A 21341-nucleotide genomic window follows, 5' to 3' on the forward strand; every position below is an offset into this window, starting at 1 on the left:
GTCAAGAGCGTCATTAAATGCATGTTCCTAACAAGACAAGACTGCATGTTGAAATACCCCTTTGACATAGATGAGGTTTTGAGCCTGTGGTCTGTTAGATAAGCCTGTTTGACTCAGCCACACGCAACATATATTACTGGCAAAATGAGTTGGCCAATAAAGCACAGGCAGTCTGTCCAAACCAAGGCCGACCTCTTTTCAAGCTAAATGCTCTGATTGTGTTAAACAGTACATGCAGCATGCTCACAGCAGGGTACAGATCCATCTGATGCACGGATTTGCTTATTTTCCATACTGTTACCAGTGAAATGTATTCATTTCTCAGCACCATGAAACAGAGCACTCAGCATTTTTTTTTTTGTGACACCTTGCATGGAGGTTAGGACATTTAAAAAAATGCATCTGGTAGATCCATACACTTTGTGCCATGAAAAAAAAAAAAAAAAAAAAAAAAAAGGACGTCCAACTCAAAGCCATGAAACGTCCTTATTGGTACAGAGCTGGACACCAAAAAGCATCCATTTTTATTAGTTTAATAATTGAGTATATTGTCCCTAAGACAAATAACACTAATCATCAGTCGTCTAAGATGCTTTTTGGAAACCAGACTGTCATTTAAAGCGAATATAAACTGTGTTTTATTACTACGTAAAGCCAGTGCAACTTTTTGATGGATTCCCACTATTCATCCTACAACCAGAATGAAGCAGTTTCCTATTTATGTGTCTATCTACTGGGATTAACGGTCTTCCAAACCAGGCTGCTGCAAAAGTACCAGCGACCTGTAGGGGGAAGAGGTGTTATGTGAGGGGGGGGGGGGGGGGGGGGGGACTAGTTCTGAGTCACTGAGGAAAAAAAAGAGAGCAGGAAATGAGGTAACAGGGCAGCAGCAGCAGTTTAACTACTACAGTGTTTCTATGGCAGCAGGATAAGAGCAGCAACACAACAGCACTTTATAGCGCTAGAATGAGCTCTGACAGCACACACTGACACACATACATACACATACAGAGTACATATTTACACAGATGGGCACAGGAATGCATCTCACAAAATAAGACATTTGAGCACATATATATACAGACATAGACCTCCAACTTGCAATAAATATGAGATGAACAACTTGCTAGACTGAGTATAGATGCGACATAAAAAGTAAATGAGGAAGGCTGACTGCAAAGAGCAAACATAACCTGAAAGCATTTTACAAGCCTGTCACCTAAACGGATGCCTCAGCTCTTTCTTTCATTCATCCATCTTTCTACGAATCCATTTTCAGCTGTCTTTTATTTCCATGCAACAGTCATTCTAACCGGTTCATTACATCTTTCTTCTAGTCATACACAGGATCCTATTTGTTGGCCTGTTATTGATTTTCTCTATTACAATGACTGCAATGAAAGGTGTCCGACTCTTGAGTGGTGTGCTACATTTAGATAGCAAGTAGAGGAGCAGAAAGATATATTACAGGCAGGAAGAAAGTGTGGGCTGTTGACGAGCCTTACAAAGCTAGTATGACAGACAAATTCCTCCCCAGTTTGAAAAAAAAAATAAAAATCATTTCTTTTCTTTCATGTGTTGTTTCCCTCGTCAGCTGGTTGGAAAATGGTTCTTGGCCTTTGACGATGTTGACGTCTTTTTGTCTTACAAGAATGAAGCTATGACTTTGTGGTATGCTAACACTGGGGTGTTCATACACCTTTGTATCTAGTCACTGTATATTCCTACTGATGTCAGGCGCAGTTTAACATCCGCCATCAGGCTGCATATCAGTGACAGGCAACTTATAAATAATAAGCATTGATTTTAACTAATGATAGTACGATTTGTCTGAACTGTTTATCATTGTTCATACAACTTGACTTATGTGGAATACTTTGATCAATTACTAGCAAATCAGCTGATTCATATCAACCACACAGTCATGCAAGGCAGCATGAGCCGAGCACTTTGATGTTAGCACTGTTATAAGTGCACAAACAGTATAAGCTGTGCATTCTGTGCATAATTACCTGTTTGGGTGTGTATGAGTAAAAACGGCTCTTGAAAACAAAACAGTTTTGGTTAATGTCAGCTGGGTATAAACAATAAATGTGTTTCTAGTAGTTGGCACCTAAATTAGTTTGTCAACTGAGACACAGGTGTTTGCAATGCTTACTTAAGGATGCAAACAATCCTGATGTGTATTATTGTTTATCAATGTTTATAAGGCTGTGGATATTTAAAAAAAAAAAAAAAAAAAAAAAATTAGTTACACTGTCTTATGGCAGCTGTTCCCAAACTTTTTTCCGACAAACCCGCCTTCGGACCCGAAAAAGTTTATGCCCCCCCCACTCCGCAATTTTTAATCATTCATAGGGGAGTGATATGGGTAGCAACAAAAAGGATAAAGAAAGGATCCACGCTGAACTGTAATATAAATTAAGGTCAGCACGACAGCATCAGCACACTCTTGTTTGTCTTCTCAACATAAATCATATTCATTCAACTTAGATTCACTCCATCCATGCAACCCCACCCCTTCCAGTGGTTCTATGCCAACCACTGCCTTACGGCTAGACTGTTGGGCACACACTGTACAGCCTGACATGAGCACGCCCCCAAACAAATAAATAAAAACAGCACCTAACAAAGTGAGTCATCTCCTGACTCATCTCTTACACTAGCTTTTAACTAATGTCCTAAGGCACCTGCTCATCTACTGCCAAATACATTTTATTTCACTAAACAAAATGCAGTAGACAAGGGACGGCTTCTCTTCATCACAGGCTAATACTGCATCCTGCTTTGAACGCTTAACTGTTCTTTATTCTTTAGAAGACAAATCAAAACGTGTCCTCTGTCATTATTACGGCACACACAGGTATTTATTTATATTTTGTTTAACTTAATAGTTGGTTTCAGACTTTAACCACCGAAGAAAGATGTTCTCCCTTTGACATAAATTAATTATCTTTCTATCAGTGTAACAAGTACGCATTTTCTCTTTCCATCTCTGGTTCTCTCTCTGATTTTTTTTTTTTTGACCACACAACGCATCCTTCCCATGAATGCCGCCACCTTATTCTTCCACTTCTTGCTCTCCAGTGTTGTCAGATACACGTAAGTGTCGTTGAGTGAATGGTGGGAACAAAAATGAACCGTCTGGCAAAACTAAAATTAAACTTGCTGACAAGTTGAGCAAAAGGTGACTGTAAATGGATGAAAAGTGGGCAAAATATGGCCTTTGAATGACTGTGTAATAGCCTGAAGGAAACGAAAATGCTCGGCCGTACAAAAAAAAAAAACCAAAACATAAAAAAATACAATAAAATAAGATTGGTTTAATAGATCATGCCTGGTATATGAGCCCTGGTTCTCTTACATCTCTTACGTGTTTCATGGCGCAGTAAAAGCGTGTGGCAATCCGCAGTGTTTGCAGCCTTTGCTGAACGTTACCAGATTTGGGCCGCGGGGGCACATCCTCTGGTGGGGGCGGCTGCTAGAAAAGGGGGAGCGAGGGAGGGGCGGTAGGGGTAGAGGAGAGGAGAGAAGAAAGGAGAGAGGAAGGGAGGAAGGAAGTTGGAAGTAAAGGCAAAGTGTTTAAAATGTAACAGAACACAATTGTTTTTTCAGATTGGTAGAGGGTTGGAAAGGACATCAACGCGAAAGATCCGTATGACCAGTCTAGAGGTAGGTATCTGTACAATGGCTGGGTAAAGCGAGAGTATATCCGCATCCAACATGTTTGTCCAATGACAATAAAAAGTGTTGATTTTTGCAATTATGCTATTTTCATGCTATTAGTTTCACATATCAATAGGATTTTAGGCTCTGTCCCTAAAATTATGACTGAACGACCAAATTTAAGAGCTGTATTCCATGTATGCATGACTCTGATCTGCCTACACTGGTAGTACACCTGGTAGAGAAAGGAAACAACCTGGCAGTGGTGCTCTATGGATACAAGGAGCTACAAGTAAGCAGAGCAAGGAAACAACTATGTGACTAATTTGCATTCTGTATTCTATTCAGGTGTGGCGCTATTTCTACGAGCTTACAATACTAAACAAGGGGCTACTGATACAATATCAAGGCACTTCACACTCAGTCATACCAACACATTAAAGCCATGTGCCACCCCAACGGAGATACCAGCCGTATGAGGAGAGAGAGGAGAGTAAACAAAAACAACAAACAACTGTAGCAGAAACGCTATGGAGCAGAAACCTAGTGGAGACACAGGTTGTATCCCACAAACCAAGAACCAGTAATTATTTAATAACATACAAACACAACCTCTACACTTTCCAGGTCACAAAAAAACAAAACAAAAGAAAAAAAAAAAACTGCAAACACACAAATCACCTACACCAGTGTTTGCTAAATTGTGGTTCAGTGTCCTAAATGGGTCATGGAAAAGTTAAATAAAACAAACTTGTATGATATGGTAAGGCCAAATTTTACCTAGCTTGGGATCTAGTTTACATCATTTGACACGTAACCCCACTGACCACTTGCTGGGTAGAGTGCTATACAGTAAGATGTGTCAGAAAGCTAATTGCTGCTGTCTAATTGCCAAAACCCTGAGACAGCAGTTAGAAGAACTGCAAAATTGGTCTTATTAAAAGAAAAACACATGTATATGTGGGCAGAACAGAACATGTCCACAATGTGCAACAGAATGGGGGCTGGTGTTCATACACATCGGAATGTGTTAGAAATAACATAACTCCAAAAAAAGATGCAGAAAAACATTATATACCATGCAGACGCATGCATGAAAGGGAGACGGCATGCAGTCAGGAGAGAACCCTGCCATGCTTGTTGTTTGTGTGTGTGTGTGTGCGCGCATGTGAGTGAAGAACTTTTTATACACACACTTTATACCTTCTGAACAAAACACATTATGTTCCTCTTTCATTTGACATGATCGACTCGCTTCTGAAAAGTTATTCTGATTATTTATTTTTCCGGCCAGTGCGTTGTATTAGTGTTCACACTAGTGTTACCCACTGCTAGTGTAACGTTCACATAATGAACTTTAACAACAGAAGAATTTTTTGACGGAAACACGTATATTCATAGCCACCAAGCACTTGCAGAGGGTTAACTGCGGGTTAATTGAAACATGTCTGTATGTACACTGGTGTTTCACATTGAGAGACCACAATGTCTCTTGTCACGTCCTTGTCTTTGATGTCTGAGCCACAGTTGTGTCTCTGAGACCTGCTGTAAGTCAGGTGTGAATGTCCCTTCAAAAGTCTGTGAGTGACCAACTGCTGCATTTTGCATATAACTAAAAACAGTAAAGGCTTCACCATTGGTGGCAATTAGTGTATAATGCTTATTAACTATATTTCATTAAAGGTAAAACCACCACAGACTAACAGCCACAATTTAGTAATTTGTTCGTTAAGAGTCAAAATGTATGTTGTTGCTTCTTAATATCTATTGCTAGACCATAAATGGGGTTTGCACAGCCGAGCCGTAGACAAAAACAGGTAGGCTCACGTGCGTTAAATTCTCAGCTGCTTTCTTTTTCCACTCATCCGTTATAACCCCAATAATGTTTGTTTCTTCTTCCATTTACTATAGGCTATATATAGCTTGGGGATTCCCTGAAGTCTGACATGCCTCACTGCAAAGTGCCCCGTGAGTAAACCCATGTAAATCTGGTGGAAAGTTCAGAAACCTCTGAGTCAAAACTGTGGAAGTCTCAAAAAAAACAACAGAAAACGTTTTCATGTTTTCATGGTCAGACAAACCTTTGCAGAGCGACATGCAATGGAAAAAAAAGAACCACAACCATTCCCTTCCGATAATGCAGAGCTAACAGGTCAAAAGAACGGCGCTCCAAAAGTCACAGCAATAAAAGATGCTGTCAGCAGCTTTCACCAAACGAAAGGTTAAAGCATTTGTCTAGCAGAATATATTCTCTATAAACAATTTTAACTGGAAGCACAGTGAGCCATCAGGTCTGTCACAATTTTAGTGACACAATTCTTTTTTTGACAGGTGACTCTGTCCAAGCCAGCCAGTCTCTAACAACAATCAGTAACATTTCCATCACTATCAAGCACACAAAATATCTTATTCATTTATACTGTTCACACACAAACACACTTCCCAGTCAGAATACAGGTATACAGAAAACACATCATACACAGGATTCTCAAAATCATTAGACAACATCTGATTGAATAAAACTCTATACCCAACACATCCCCGGACACTCACATACAACTCTCAATCTTTCACACACAGACAGCAAGCAGGAGAACTGATGGGAGCAGCAGAAGCGAGATTAGAGGGGATGAAGCAAATTAAAGAAACACAAATAGCGTGCAGGGACTAGAAGGGAACGGGGTGATGAAGTAGGTACTAACTGAAGGAGATGGATATTTGCTACTGTCATCCCCACCCAAAGGGAAACAAAAGCAGACACCAAAATTGTGTTAGTTGGGCCATTTGGGTGATGACCGCAAGCCTGGAATTGTTTGAAGCTGTGTCGGTTATTGAAACCACTGGAAACACAGTTTGTTCTCTCTCTCATTCTCTAATTGTCCACATGGCTTTTAATGGACAAGGAGGTCAAGCAGAATAACTGACTCGTTTTCAGTACATTACATCAGTGTTCAGATTACCTTGAAAGAAAGTTTCTCTGTTTCATGTTTAGTGCACTTGGAAAACAATGTTCCCCAGTTCTAGAACACTTTTTAATTGCCCTTGTTCCTTACACGAAAATGACATCAGAATCGAGACATCAGCGGTGCGCAAGTGTCCATCTGTTCAATCCACACACAACTCCGACCTCCACTGTCACCAGACCTGTGTCCTCTGTCCTTTCAGCAACATGCCTCCTGATGTGCTGAAAGGACAGAGGTCTGTTCAATGGACAAAAATAGTTCTCGAGTAAGCTACACGAGGAGTAATACAAGAAGAAAATGGGGATTATTTACGCTTATTGATTCTAGCTTTATTTGCTCCGTGACATTAAAAAAGCAGAAGATAGCTTCACTAAGTGCACGAGAACATGCACAGAGACTCGGAGGATGGTTTATGTATTGACATGAAACAATATGGTGCTGGTGTGGATTGATATACATGTAGCGCATCGGTTCTGAAAGACAAGGAACGAACGCCTAAAATATTCCACAGATGTTTTTAAAACATGCTGGCATTGTGGATTGTCATTTCTTTTGGTTTAGCTGTCAATTTCTGATGAATCCAACAGTTGCGGTGTTAGTTTAACGCACTTTTAAATTGTAGCACTCGATTTTATTTATTTTTTTAAAGTATTATTATCACGGTTATTATTATTATTATTATTATTGTTGTTGTTGTTGTATTCATCTGTTTAAAGCACGAACTGTGCTGAAGTTTAAACTTGTGTGGGTATGTTTAACAGTGTATCCTGGCTCATGACAAGTGCCTGTACCTTCTCCTTGTCGCTGGCCTCTCTTGCCACGGTGGAACCCTAGAAAATACAAGAAGGGAAATTATTATTATAGTAACCCAATTGTTACTAGAAAGTCTCGCTTTAGTCTTTCCCTTACACTCATTCCTGCAGATACTCATAACCTTTGTGCATGCCTGAACACAGAAGCTCACCCAATTGGGAAAGCAAGGCACATTGGATTAAAAAAAAAAGCTTCACTCTGTTCTGAGACAAGTTACTTGTCAGCCTGATGCTCTAAACCCTGTTGTAGGACATTTATTATCCAATGGCTAATGTCTGTTACTTTAATAAACATACTACCAAACTACATTTGACCAGTTCTGGGTAATTTTTTTTTTTTTAGGGATCTGAATCAGATGATTACAGAAAACAGGTCCTTGATATGAAATGAGAGGTAACATGGGACTGGTGTAGTGCAACCACAGATTAGAGTTCTTCTCATTTTCATGCCCTTTCTGATCACTTTTCCTTTCCTTGCTTCCCATTTTTTCCTCAATCTGTTCTCCCCTCCTACCTTGAGATCATATTTTTTGTAGACAGAAAGGCGGTGGGAGAAGACATTGCGTGTAACAATCATGTACGTCTCATCTCCGTCCACGGTGAGCCGGTACATCCCCAGAAACTGAGGCAGAAGCGTGTTGCCATGGCACTCCACAATGAACTACCAAATGAGAGCAAGGGATATCAATTTATGGCACTTTTATAGTCATAACAGGCGCCTACTGTCTGCATTAGATGAGAGACTGTAAGAAATAGAGAAGGGTTTATAAAACAGCATGATGCCTTAATAACTTAGCAATGTTATGTGATCATCTGCAAGGCGATAAATAGACAAGATGGCTCTAACATACCACAACAGCTGTCCTGGGTAATCATATCCATAAACTGACATTTTTTGTGATTTTTTTTTTTTTTTTTAAGTTTTGTGATTTATTGACCAACAAAAGTCAACTGGTACAGCAAAAGTTGGTGCATCATTAACGCTGACACTTTGCCACCAGGCACAAAGCTGTGAAGTATGTGAATTTCATGTACTGTAGGACTGTGTGCAAGTTTGTAATGTGATTATAATGTAGTTCCCTTTAGTACAAGTTCCTTCAGAGAATGAGAGAGTAAAACAATGTCTCTGAAGTCCTATGCTCTTCCTGAGAGATTGGTGTTTGTTTCAGTAAAGGGATTTAATTCAGCTAAATTCTGTTATGTATTTTGAGTTTACCAAAGACACATGGTTTTAGAAAGCCTTCCCTACAGAAGAATCAAAGAATTTATATATATTATAGTAAGACAGGCTGTCACCTGATGGTATTTCTTTAGAATGTTATGCATTTCGGCCACATCCTCACTGCTGATGGTCTTGATGACGTAGCGTTTGTCATAAGAGGTGTGGAAGCGGGCCCCACTCCGTCCCTGGGCCTCGCTGTTCAAGGGAGCACTACGTGTCAAAGAGTTCTGCAAACATACAGAGCAAAAAGGGAAAAGGAAACAATAACAGTAACTATGTTATCAGGATATACACACTGAAACATCAGCAGTTTGCCCTCTTTTCTTTTTCACAACCCTTGCACATTACTTGCACAGCCTTCAGAGAACTAAGACAATGTACTTATTACTTGTATTTTACTTTTTTTTGAATGGTGTGTCTCACTAAATCCAGAAAATATTTTTGAAAATGCCTGAAACCCACATTACCCTCTCACTTTTAAATAGCTTTCATTTAATTGAACAGTTTACAGGCCACTCTTCTTATGTATTTGGAAGAAGCTCACAATATGGCATGTCCTAGCTCTACTTTCTTTGTGTCTGACCACCTCAAACATATGGTATTCTGACCCCTATGCCTGCTGCCTGTCCAAAGTTATGCACAGACATAAACAGCTGCTGCCCAGACTTTGGAGCTCAAAAGTAACATGATCCAACACCCCTGGCTCAATGCCTTATTCTCCAAGAATTCCCGATGTCCTCTGCCCTTAGTTCCCTCTCCCCTTTTCAGCTCTTAGCATCAGCTGCTTGCATTGCAAAGTGAGAACTAACCTTTGAGGTCCATGCTAAAACAACTGTTAAGCTGCACTTCTTTCTTGTGTTTAGACTCAAAAATGGTTAAACAGTTTTGTTTCCGGAGGATTCCAAAAACACGAACACTACAAAGCCCACTTAGAGCCCAGGTCCCGGTGGAACGCTGAAGTGGTTTGTGTCACAGGCTGAAAATGTTTAAGAGGCCCTTTGCCTGAGGCTGGTGTAAATGAAAAATATTTTGGTCTTAGTTGGTTATTTTCCCCATTATGCATTTGATTTAATGTGTGGAAAAAGTTTAATCTGTTTGCACTTCAGTTACCCTACCAAAACTTAATTTAATACTGCTAGCATTTCTCATATAACTAATGATTACTGTTGCATGTCATCAAAAGACCCCGGCTGGCAGCGGGTGGTACCCACTGGCTATAATGCGGAATAACACCAGTGTAATTACAAATGCCAAAAAGCAGGTTTTAGAACAAGGTGAACAAAAACTTGACAAATAAATAAAAGAAATAACCACAATGTGACTAGTGCCTCATGTAACAAAGTAGTTTAATGTAGAAAATGTCACAACATTCCTCTACACTGGCCAGTGTCTTAACACCCCTGACTGCCCACTCACTGCAGCCAGCCGAACCCTAATGTAAACATGCGAGAAGGACAGCTGCACTGAGCTGGGACACAATGACCTCCAAATACTGCCAACTCACTGCCTGCGCTGGGAATGGGGATTTACTAGGAAAGACTGGAAAATAAAGGAAGACAAGGAGTGGGCTGAAACAAAAGAGGGAAAGGAAAATGCGCAATAGAGCAACACTTTCCTAGTTAAGACTCAGATCAAATTTGTCTTGGAATAGTTACAAGTGTTTTTTTTTTAGTTTTTTTTTTTAGTGTGCTTCCAGCACCAGGTAGTTGCATTTATTCGGTACTGTATTGCCTGTGAAATGATGCGTTTGTCTATAATAGCTGGCACTCTTGTGTGGCAATTCACACCAATCAAGTACAAAAAAGATCACAAAAGAAACTAGGCATTTGACCCATAAGTGGTAGTAATGTTTCTAGCCTCGTCTGTTATTTGTGACCCAATCTTTTCTTACCAAGAAGTCCTGATCATCGATTCCAAACCTCTCCCTGAGGTTTCGAAACACCAGAGGGCAGTACTCCTTGAACTTGAAATGGCTGGGCATGTTCTCCCTGTGTGTATACACATGCACAAAAATAATCAGACAACACAAGCAGACATATTTTAAGAGATTCTGTGAATACTAAACAATGTTTTGAGGAATTATGAAATATATATCAAATATATTTCACAGTGTCCTATGTTTTGTGAGATATCATCATAGTAAAATATCCTTAAAAACATCTTACTTGTTGAAGAGGTGGTTGTCCACTTTGATCTTAGAATAGGCCTTGAAGTCGTCTGGCATGAGCATGATGGGAATCTGAACATGGCTTAACTCATTTATCTGCACAGGGGAAAATACAGGAATGAAGGAGAGAGCAGTGATTTCTCTAGGAAGACAAATCAGTCAAAAAATATCTCAGTGAAATAATATCACATTAGAAATGCTAGATGTTGGGAATCTTCCTTCGAATACTAAGGAAAAAAATGAATAAATTACTGAGGGATTATGGACAAAACCTTGAGAAAGATCAGTGATAATTACTGCTGACAAACAATTTGAAGATTGGTGGGATCAACACTGAAAAAAAAAAAAAAAACCCTAAAAAAGCAGTGGAAGAGCCTCAAGCGGAAAAAACAGAACATTCACTTCATCCGGACAACACAGCATCTGATGCAAGTCTGATGGTTGTAGTCTTTGCAACCATTAGTAAAAGCTACTACTGTGACCAAAATACAAAATACTAGTTTTCTTTTTATATTTCCCTTAATATGTTACTAAGCCTCTCAAAAATGCCAACACAGGAATTCTGTAGCTATCAAACAAGTGCTAGCTGTGTGCTTCACACCTCAACTCAAGTAACCTTTTTCACAATATTATCCAACCCAATAAAGAGCATGTTTCGACATACTGGCACAAAGGTCAGCACTAACATAGCTTCACATGAATGATCAGATGACAGATCCTATTTCTGAAAAGACAATTGGTGTAACAAAATGCACACATATATGTGGATCTGGAGACAGTAAAAGGGTGAAGCAGTTGGCCAAGATGACACAAAAACTACGTCTGTCATTAGGTAATTTTTCCCCGTTAACTATCTCAGATAACTGAGTCAAATGTGGTGTGTTGTTTTATAAAACAAAAAAAGCAAGTGTAACAGGTGCGAGGCTAAACTCGCACCTTAAGCAGGTCATTATTCAATACTGATCTTCGGCACAGAACGCCTTGTGATGTGACCAGGTAACAGATTAGATTTTCAGGAAGATGCAGCCTACAGGGTTGAAGGATAACTGTAGGGGAAAGGCTAATGGGAATGTTGCCAGAACTGCTGAAGCTCTAAGGTGTTTTCAACGTGCAGCTAAAGACAAGATGGAGACTTGAATGTGGGAGACTACAATATGTGTGTGTGTGTGTTTCAGGAGGAGAGAGATGGAGAGAGAAAGAGACAGAATCAGATGACGTGTATGTGTGTATGACTGAAAGCTAGGCTTTGTGTCGCCCCGACAAGAAAAATAATAGTAATATCCTGTAGTGACGCACTGCCATTTTCCTCATCTTTTAGTTTGAGTGTGTTCATGATTTAAGAGCAGATAATCAGTGTTTTTTTTTTTTTCGTTTCGTAACGTTTCTCTTTATGTGCATGATGGAATGCAATTTTAAAATTTGCATTCAGATAAATTTGATTTTTAAAAAAGATTTTTTCAGATAAACTGCATTTCACAGACCAAATCAAGACAATTTAGACAGCATTAGGAGTGGTCATATTTTCAGAATGTCATAAGGTATATTTGAGTCTTACCTATGATGAATATTAAAGTATATTTTGTGGACTATCAGGTGAGTCAGACTATGAGCTCTCAAATAATTTTGACTGCACAATTATGGTCATGATAGCCATTAAACAAAATGCTAAATTACAGGAGGTTTGAATAAACTTTGCACAATGAATAAACAGTGTGGGCTTCAAACACATACGGCACATTGCAGGAGTTTCCATTTGGAGCCGGCCATGCATCATATTGCTGTAATACATAGACCTGACACTTGTTATGACTCAGGCACAGCTTGATACGCATATGATGGGTGTGTGTGTGTGTGTGTGTGTGTGTGTGCTCACGTATTTGTTGTTGGCTCCAGGCAGGGGTGCTGGCAGGTAGCTTCAATCTATTAATAACTTGTCATGCCACCAATCACCGTTGTAGTGCAGGTGCACTGAATAAACTCAAATCTTCAAACTCTGATTGACTGCAATATTAATTACAAAGCCTATGTGCATCTCTCTATACAGTACAGTCCCAAATGTGCTATAAGCTTTCTACACTGATCACAGCTAGGGTTGCACAGACAGAAGAGGTGGTATCATATCACAATTCTATCTACTGCCTTTGAGCAGGTAGCCCATATTTTTTACCTTTGGGGATTGTCTATAGCCCTGTAATGTTGTCGGAGTGTTACAGCAGATGGCGCAGAGAATTGCCTCAGCATGACTGACCCATGAAAGCATTTGGCATACTTCAGGTGGCCATTAAGAAGGATGCTGTTTGAGATACCATGTTTTTCACATGTTAAACAATTTTCAGGAGTGTTTGATATAACACAAGATCCAGCAACAGGATAAATACAAAAATACGTCTTCAAAACCCTACACCCCAACACTACGCACCCAACCACAGAAAATCCAGAAAGACATTAAGGCTTTCTTATAAATAAATAAATGAATGAATGAATACATTATTTGTTGCCCTCTACTAAGAAACAGCTACAATAAAATAATATATTCACACAATATGATTTACCAATAAAGGGGTAGTCGGTAAATACATTCCTCCATTTACCATCTCAGTGCTTTCAGCCAAAATATATCTGCTCCATTTGTGCATATCATTTTGTACATTCTTGACGATCCAGTATAACACTTTTACACACGCAGCCACCTTTCCCAACTCAGTCATCCATTCACTAAAAGGGAAGAGTTCCCAAAGTCTTCCAGTTTCTCAAGAGAATTTGCTATCCAATAATTATTGCTGTCATCGTCCACTCTTTAAATACTTTAGAATATCTGGATTAGGTCTCAGAGTCTCCAAGAATGTAAAATACAGGACAGAAGTCAAATCATAGACCAGTAATGTTTTCAATACAATACCCCCAATTCTATTATTCAACTATACATGTCTCCCAACAAAACCTGTTTTAATCCACCTCTTCAACATGTCCATGTCCATGGCATTACTGCCCATGATGTTATTTTGGACCAATGCCAACATACTGCACCTGTTAAGGCTTTAAATACGATCTTCACAGCCAGCTTATGCCGACCATGTTGTATATTGGTTGAGTCTGGCATATATTAAGTTTGTCTGATAGGAGATTTTCAGCTAATCACTTTTGCCAACATACTGGCTACTTGCTGCCAGCTCCTGCCTTGGGTATAGAGCGTGTTTAATTGTTAGTGCTTTTAAAAGGGAGCCAGTTCAATCTGCTTTACTTGGAAGCTGCCAACAAACAGTACCTACAGTACAGGATTGATGCTATTTTCAACACAACACAACACGCCATCATCTCCACAGTAAGGTAAAAAACACTATTAATGCCACTAATTTCACAATTATTTCTGTAGTGTTTATATATCTGTAATGCCATCTCCACTGCTGTCTATCCTGGTGTTTGGGGAACTAGTCCCAGATTTCTGACTAACCAGTTCACTCACATAAGTCAATGTCTTATGAACTATTGAGCAATCCTTAACATAAAACCATGGGAGTTGCTGGTTGTCTTGCAAGGTCAACCTATTATGACAGGAGAGTTTCAATGCCTTTTTATATTCAGTGAATACAATGTGCGTAAAGAAAGAACTCTGACCTACTGGCCTGACTGGTCAAATGTAAAACAAATCTTACTGCTGGACTCTGCAAAAGCTTTTCCAATGACGTGCAAAGGTCTGCCTTTGTACACTATTCCAATTTTAACCAGCTCAGCAAACGTGCACTTACTGAGCACAGTAGCATTTCAAGGCTGTTTTTACTTTGGCTACAGCACTATAATGTTGTCTTACTCGAGGTGAGAGTTACAATTCAAACTAAATATCTCTGCACTTCAAATTTTCTCTAGGATTGTTGTAAGCTTTAGAGCAATGGGAAGGAAGTGAAAGGGGGAAGAGATTTTAACATTACTGTGCATCATTAACAGAAGTATGATTAACAAATGAAGAGAATTTTTAGGAAGGAAACCTTTGAGATAAAGACAGAGAAAAAAAACATGTCTGAAAAAAGAGAAGACAGCATATCTGAAAAGAGAAGAAGGCATGGAAAAAGCATGAAAAAAATATGGGAAGAAGGGCATAAGCGAGACAAAGCAAAGAGAGGTTCCAAGAGCACAGATGTCATATCCGAGTATGTTTTAGTGGCCTGGTGTGACAGGCACCAACGTCACAGTGATGCTATAGCACAGATGCATTCTGGGTACTCAGGGGGGAGATGTCGCCTAATCAACAAAGCTGTGTTTCACACAAGGTCAGAGACAATGCCAGATCTTACCAAGGACACATACACATCTCAGAGGATACTAGTGTTCTGAAAGCACGTCACAGCAATAAACATTGACACACATGGGTGCACAAGTAAACATGGGGTGAAAATTTCTGTTATACAAAAAGAAATAAAATAGGTCCCTAGAGTAGGTCCAGAAAACAATTTGCATCAGTTCTGAAATATCCCCAAACTGCACTCCTGCACCAATTTTTGTACTGCTATTGTTTTAGTGGCAAATGTTGCAAATGTTTTTGCTCCTGCAATTAAATGCATGAGAGCCTATGTCAGAATGACTATATTAACCAGTTTTCTCAAATAATGCTTTTGACAGTCACTATTATCTGGCAATATTTGGTCTGGATAGTAGGCACAGCTCTGGTTTTTAACATGGTGCTGTTGCCCTGCTGCTCAATATTTCTGCCAGTGCCTACAAGGAGGTGCAGCGAATCCAGTATATTGACCTGACTGTCCCTTTGAGCAACTAATCCACATTAAATAACATTTGTAGTGCTCCTAGTTTATTTATTAGGCTCTTGTCATAATAATTATCTTGAGAATAGAGTAGTTTTTATGTTTTGTTTAATCAGATGCATCCAGTGTATCTGGTTATCTTCCTAAAGCTTTCATACTTGCACAGAAATTTCACACCGCCACTTCCTGTTTGTCTCCATGGTGATGAAGACTGGTTTTCCGGCCTAGAGTGAAGCAAGTGTGTGCTTTTGCTCCGTTGGACAGGAAGCTGGTGAAGAGAGCGTGCACTGTCAGCAGCATGGCATAGCATTATCTCTCTGAACAATTACAGATAGATGACTTGCTCTTAGCAGATGACAGCCCACTAATAGTGTTGATAGCACAGACATTCTAACACTTTTAACACTTGGTACAAGAATCTGGCTCTAATAATGAAAAGGACTGGGTGATTTCTTGTGTGCAAGATATGGAAGGGTAACGAAAATCTTAGAGTGGAGAGAAGCCTCTACCAAACTCAGAAATGAAAGAAGCAAGACTAATCGGGCACGCCATCAGGATACATAGCCTAAAGGGACATATTTGACAATGAACAGGAAACTATGACTGTTATCTGTTTTATCTTTTCTAATTTCTGATAACTCAAGTTACTGACATTCAAGCTACAACAAGAATATGCTCTTCATGTAAAAAGTTATTGTGATGTGGCAATTCTGTCAAGTTCCTCTTGAAATTCACCTTTGTTATTAAAGATCAAATTTGGAGTTCTTTAATATCTTCAGACACCGTCTGACTTATACACTATTTAATTCAGCTACAGAGACCCGACTCAGATTAAAGAAAGCATACATTGTCTTACAAAAATTATTAAGACAATATCCAATTACATGTTTCTTTAAATCAAAGGTCTTCAACAGGGGGTCCGTGACCCCTAGGGGGTCTGTGGAGGTACTGCAGGGGGGTCCTGAAATTTTTGGTTGATTAGGCAAGTTTTTATATATGTATTTTTTTATTTTTTCCCCCATTTTTTCCCCACAAATTTAAATGTCTTTAAAAACACATTAACATGAATCCAACATATTAGCGAATGGATAAATGGAAGCAGAAGATGTTACCTTAGATCAGGGGTGGGCAAACTGTTCCACAAAGGGCCGGTGTGGCTGCAGGTTTTTGTTCCAACCAAGCAGCAGCACACCAGACTTGACTCATTTAATCAACTGATCTCAGTCTTCAGACAGTTGATTGGTCAAACTGTGTGCTCTTCATTGGTTGGAACAAAAACCTGCAGCCACACCGGCCCTTTTTGGAACAGTTTGCCCACCCCTGCCTTAGATAGATGCTATCTATCTAATGTGCAAAGTACAGTGAGTAGGGTGGCCATGTCATTTTCAACCTACTCACTGTACCTTGAACATGTTTAAAATAAAAACATTTATATGAACCTGTGTATTGTTTGAATAGCTTAGTATTGACTGCACAATAACAAGGTATGTTTATACAGTCAAGCCCGAAAGTATTCATACTCCTGGCAAATTTGAACTTAAAGTTACTTTTATTCAACCAGCAGCTTTTTGGTTTATTCTGAATTGGACTGGGCCCCGTTTTAGTCACTAGTATCCCCAATGCAATTTTCAGACCAAATTCTAGTCATTTATTTTTCTGCTCTTGCAATTTTGCAGTGATGTTAGCGAGAGTCAGGGAAGTAAACAAATCTGGACCAATATCAATTTGAAACATAAATCAATGATTTAAGTGAAGAAACACACAACAGCCAAAATGAGATATTTAAGAGCTCAGACAAAGAGCTAGCTTTTTAAGACACGCTAGTCAAATAGCGACTGTAAAGACTAACTAGGTAATTAGGAAAATTGAAAAAAAAAACTAGTAATAGGTGAGAGCCAGAAAGAGAGATAGTGGTACGACTGTGATACTGCCCCCCCCGCCCCCGTCATCTTACAGCATACCCAATGTTCTTGTGTCAAGCTGTCAGTTATGTGGGGGAAATGGGATGTGTTCTGAGGAAGCGACTCCCGAGACTGAATGGCACACTACCATACACTTCCTCTAGGCCTATTTACAAGAGAGTATAAGTGGCTCTAATTGAAGTGTCATCAAGACTGACTGATCATGCAATTAACCAATTGATAGGTGTGTAAATATACTAGGCAGGGATGTGGTTTTGCATTCTCGCAAAAGCTATGCTCCAATCAACTTGGCGCAGCTGTTTTTGTCGTATTTTTATACAGCACTAGCTTCCAAAGTCATCAACATGCACATCAAAATGTTTTCCCAAGTTAACGCACATTAAACACCAACTTAAAATCATCAGTCCTGCTTTTTTTTGGGGGAACACAACAAAGCACTGAGCTTTAATCAGCTTCATCCGTCATGTTCTGGCCAGAAATTATAACCAGACACTGGTTATAATTTCTGACCAGAACATGACGGATATGTTTCTACACCATACACATAATCATATACAAGATACACCCAATAGATGGAGATTTGCCCTTTAACAGCCAGATAATGGGCATGAAAGGTCTCATACAGTAGACTGCACTGAGTGTGGACTTGACCTTTCACTGACCAATTAACAAGGCTATTACATCATTACCTGACCTGTTATGAATCCCAGAGCCATTCATTGCATGTAGCAATTCTAACAATGTCCACTTAAAGACAAACACAACTAACCCTAGAATCAAACTGAAGCCTTTTATGGAGGAAAGCCCTTTACACAGTACAACAATGATATCTGGTTGTGTGTAAAAACGAATTAATACAAAATAGGGTGGGTAGAAAAACAAGTGGAGAATGGGAGACTCAGCCATTTTCAGTATTTTCATTATCAATAAATGCAGAATCTTAAGACAATTTCCATTTCAAACTGTTAAAAAGAGGAGGATTTAAAATTTTATGTACAGCTAATCTTATAACTGGTATAGCAGTACCTAAACAAATCATTTTAAAATAATTTTAAGAAAACAAAACAGTGTTTTGTCTTCTGCTTTAAGCCACAAAAAAAATGAACAAAAATGTGACCATGACAGCCTGTATGCGACCTAATTCGGTGGAACACCTTTAAGAACTTCATTGTCAGGGTGAGCCCTTCCTATCATTCCTCCTGCTCAGGGCCACAGCAAAGAGAGGTCAGCCATAACGAGGACACGCTGATGATAAAAGTGGAACAGTGGTAAGGTAAATGGACTGCTGCATCTGTGTTTGCAAGAGAGAGACACAGAGAGAGAAATGGGGCCTTGCACAAATGCAACCCACTATCTGAGTAAGACACCTGCAGCATAATTAAAAGCTTATGGCAGTCGTCCCTTGAACTGAGACGTCTGCATGCACATCAGACACTGACAGGTCACTGAAGTCTATTTTAGTCAGTGTCAGTCACTCAATCACACTCACTCAAGTGCTGAAGGAACAGTTACAGTGATTTCAGAAAGTATTCAGACCCCTTCACTTTTCCCTCGTCAGTCTACACTCAATAACCCACAATAACAAAATTTTTTTTTTTTTCTTTTAATTTTTGCAAATTTATTAAAAAGGAAGAACTGAAACATTACGTTGAGTCTTCTTGGGTATGAAGCAAAAGACTTTGCACACCTCAGTTTGGGGGATTTTCTACCATTCTTCTTTGCAGACACACTCTGTCAGGTTGGATGGGGATAGTCGGTACACAGGCCATTTTCAGGCCTCTCCGAAGATGTTTGATTGGGTTGAAGTCGTGGCTCAGAGAGTTGTGTTCACCTGTGTTCTCTTGGCTGTGCGCTAAGACTCATTGTCCTGAGCCAGGTTTTTCGTTGAAGATTTCTCTGTATTTTACTCCATTCAGCTTTCCCTCAACCCTGAACAGTCTCCCTGTCCCTGCCGCTGAAAAACATTCCCCAGCATGATACTGCCACCACCATGCCTCACCGCTGGGATGGTATTGGGCAGGTGATGAGTGGTGCCTGGATTCCTCCTGACACGATGCTTAGAATTGAGGCCAAACATTTCACTCCTGGTTTCTCAAAGTCTGAGAGACATTTAGGTGCTTTTTGCAAACTCAGAGTGGGTTTTCACTGAGCAGAGGTGTCAGGATCTCTCAGACTCAGTCAGACTGACCATTGGGTTCTTGGTCACCTCTCTTACAATGGCCCTTCTTCCTCTGATTGCTCAGTTTGGCTGGGTGGCCAGCTCATGGAAGAGTCCTGGTTGTTCCAAACTTCTTTTGTTTTAAGAATTATTGAGGCCACTGCGCTCTTTTGAACCTTCAACACAGCTGAATCTTTAGTAGCCTTCTCAAGATCTGAATTCAAAAATTGAAGGCGAGTGAATACTTGCATGCATGCGCTGTATACCAAACCTATACAGCCTATAATTAAGACAAATATTACTAAATGTCAGCATCTCCTGAGGGGCTAATTTGTTTTGCACCAGACATGATCCTATCCGTGTTGAAACATAAAATGACAAATGACTATGGTGAAAATAGGAAACACAGAAATTACAGCTGTCACCAACACATACGTACACACGCAGACAGACACACGCAAGTGTACAGACGGCTCAGCAAGTCTGCTGTAATGTCAGTACTGCGAGAGGCCAGCTATTAAAGGATATACTGGTTTAGACTGACTGTGCAACAAGCTGGCTTATGATATATGGCCTGTCCTGCTGAGTGAATCAAGCTACTCAGCAACATGTCGCATCACATTTGAGAAAGGAGTGTGCCACGGCACAGTGACTCTGTGATGAAGGACACACACACACACATGCGAGCATGTGCATATATGTCTGCATTAATGCAGGAGCGAACACAAAAGAAAATGTTCTGTTTTAGGAGATGAACACTGGAACAAACCGCAAGACGCTTTCACAAGTTCCCCTATCTGTCACTGCCTGAGGGAGCCAGGACATAAAGCTCCAGCTTTTCTGTCTTCCTCACCCATAATCAACACACATATTAGCTGTAGGTCACTCCTGCAGATATTTATAGACACCCCCTCTTATGCAATCCACAGAACCAGACTCAGCTACTCTGAGTCAGTCAGAGTAAAGAACGGGGGAGAAAGAGGGGCAGGGAATGAAAGTGAGCCAGACAAACAGAATGACACAAAAAGGGGCTATGACAAAAATAGCGAATGAACCTGCAGGATGGGGAGTTTAATGGAGATACAGAAATAAAGGAGTGACAATAGGAAAAACAAAAGTAAAACCTAAATGATACCAAAATAAAAACAGAAGGAAAATCTAGTCTTGCATAAGATTTGCCTGTTCCATTCAAAGTCTTCCAGGAAAATACAAAAACGGTTTTTATTTTTAAATCCTGATTTTTTTTGATGTCACTTAAGTCTGGGGTCTCTGAGCCTGATACCAGAAAGCCGCATGGAATAATCACCTCAACACAGTTGTCTTCTTTACTTTAAAACAAAAGGAGCAGGTGACATGCAACAGCAGGTTAGGAGCTGCTATGCTCATAGCTGTGATTACGCATTCAATGCCTTAAGCTGTGACGATGCAGCTTACTAACAAGTGACAAATCTACACAAATGCCAACAATGGAACACATTCTGACATGTTTTTATTCCAGCAGTGCACTCAAACACCCAAAGGACCTCTGTGCTAGAATTTACTGAAATGTAGATGTGGGCCTGTTGAATCACTGTAAAACTGGCTTTTGTGATAGCCTGGACTTGAACAGGCTCGAACTCAGAACAGCGAAAAAAAAAAAAAAAGAGCCCAAAGAGAGCAGACCTATTCTTTAGTTTT

At 39.8% G+C, this 21341-nt stretch overlaps 1 protein-coding gene across 2 annotated transcripts in view; it reads right to left on the bottom strand.

Moving 5' to 3' along the window:
- Positions 1 to 21341, bottom strand: part of pip4k2aa (phosphatidylinositol-5-phosphate 4-kinase, type II, alpha a) — a 30048-nt gene that overhangs the window by 4612 nt on the left and 4095 nt on the right. Inside the window, exons 2-7 of one of the 2 annotated variants that reach the window (XM_041065275.1) lie at positions 10829 to 10926; positions 10555 to 10651; positions 8738 to 8890; positions 7956 to 8102; positions 7421 to 7459; positions 3365 to 3481 (exon numbers count right to left, since the gene is read on the bottom strand). In XM_041065275.1, coding sequence (XP_040921209.1) covers positions 3365 to 3481; positions 7421 to 7459; positions 7956 to 8102; positions 8738 to 8890; positions 10555 to 10651; positions 10829 to 10926 — 651 coding nt within the window. The remainder of the gene's footprint in view (positions 1 to 3364; positions 3482 to 7420; positions 7460 to 7955; positions 8103 to 8737; positions 8891 to 10554; positions 10652 to 10828; positions 10927 to 21341) is intronic. The other variant, XM_041065276.1, reaches the window with a different exon arrangement.

This window comes from Toxotes jaculatrix, chromosome 20 (assembly GCF_017976425.1).
Source record: "Toxotes jaculatrix isolate fToxJac2 chromosome 20, fToxJac2.pri, whole genome shotgun sequence".
In the NCBI taxonomy this organism is placed as follows: Eukaryota; Metazoa; Chordata; class Actinopteri; family Toxotidae; genus Toxotes; species Toxotes jaculatrix.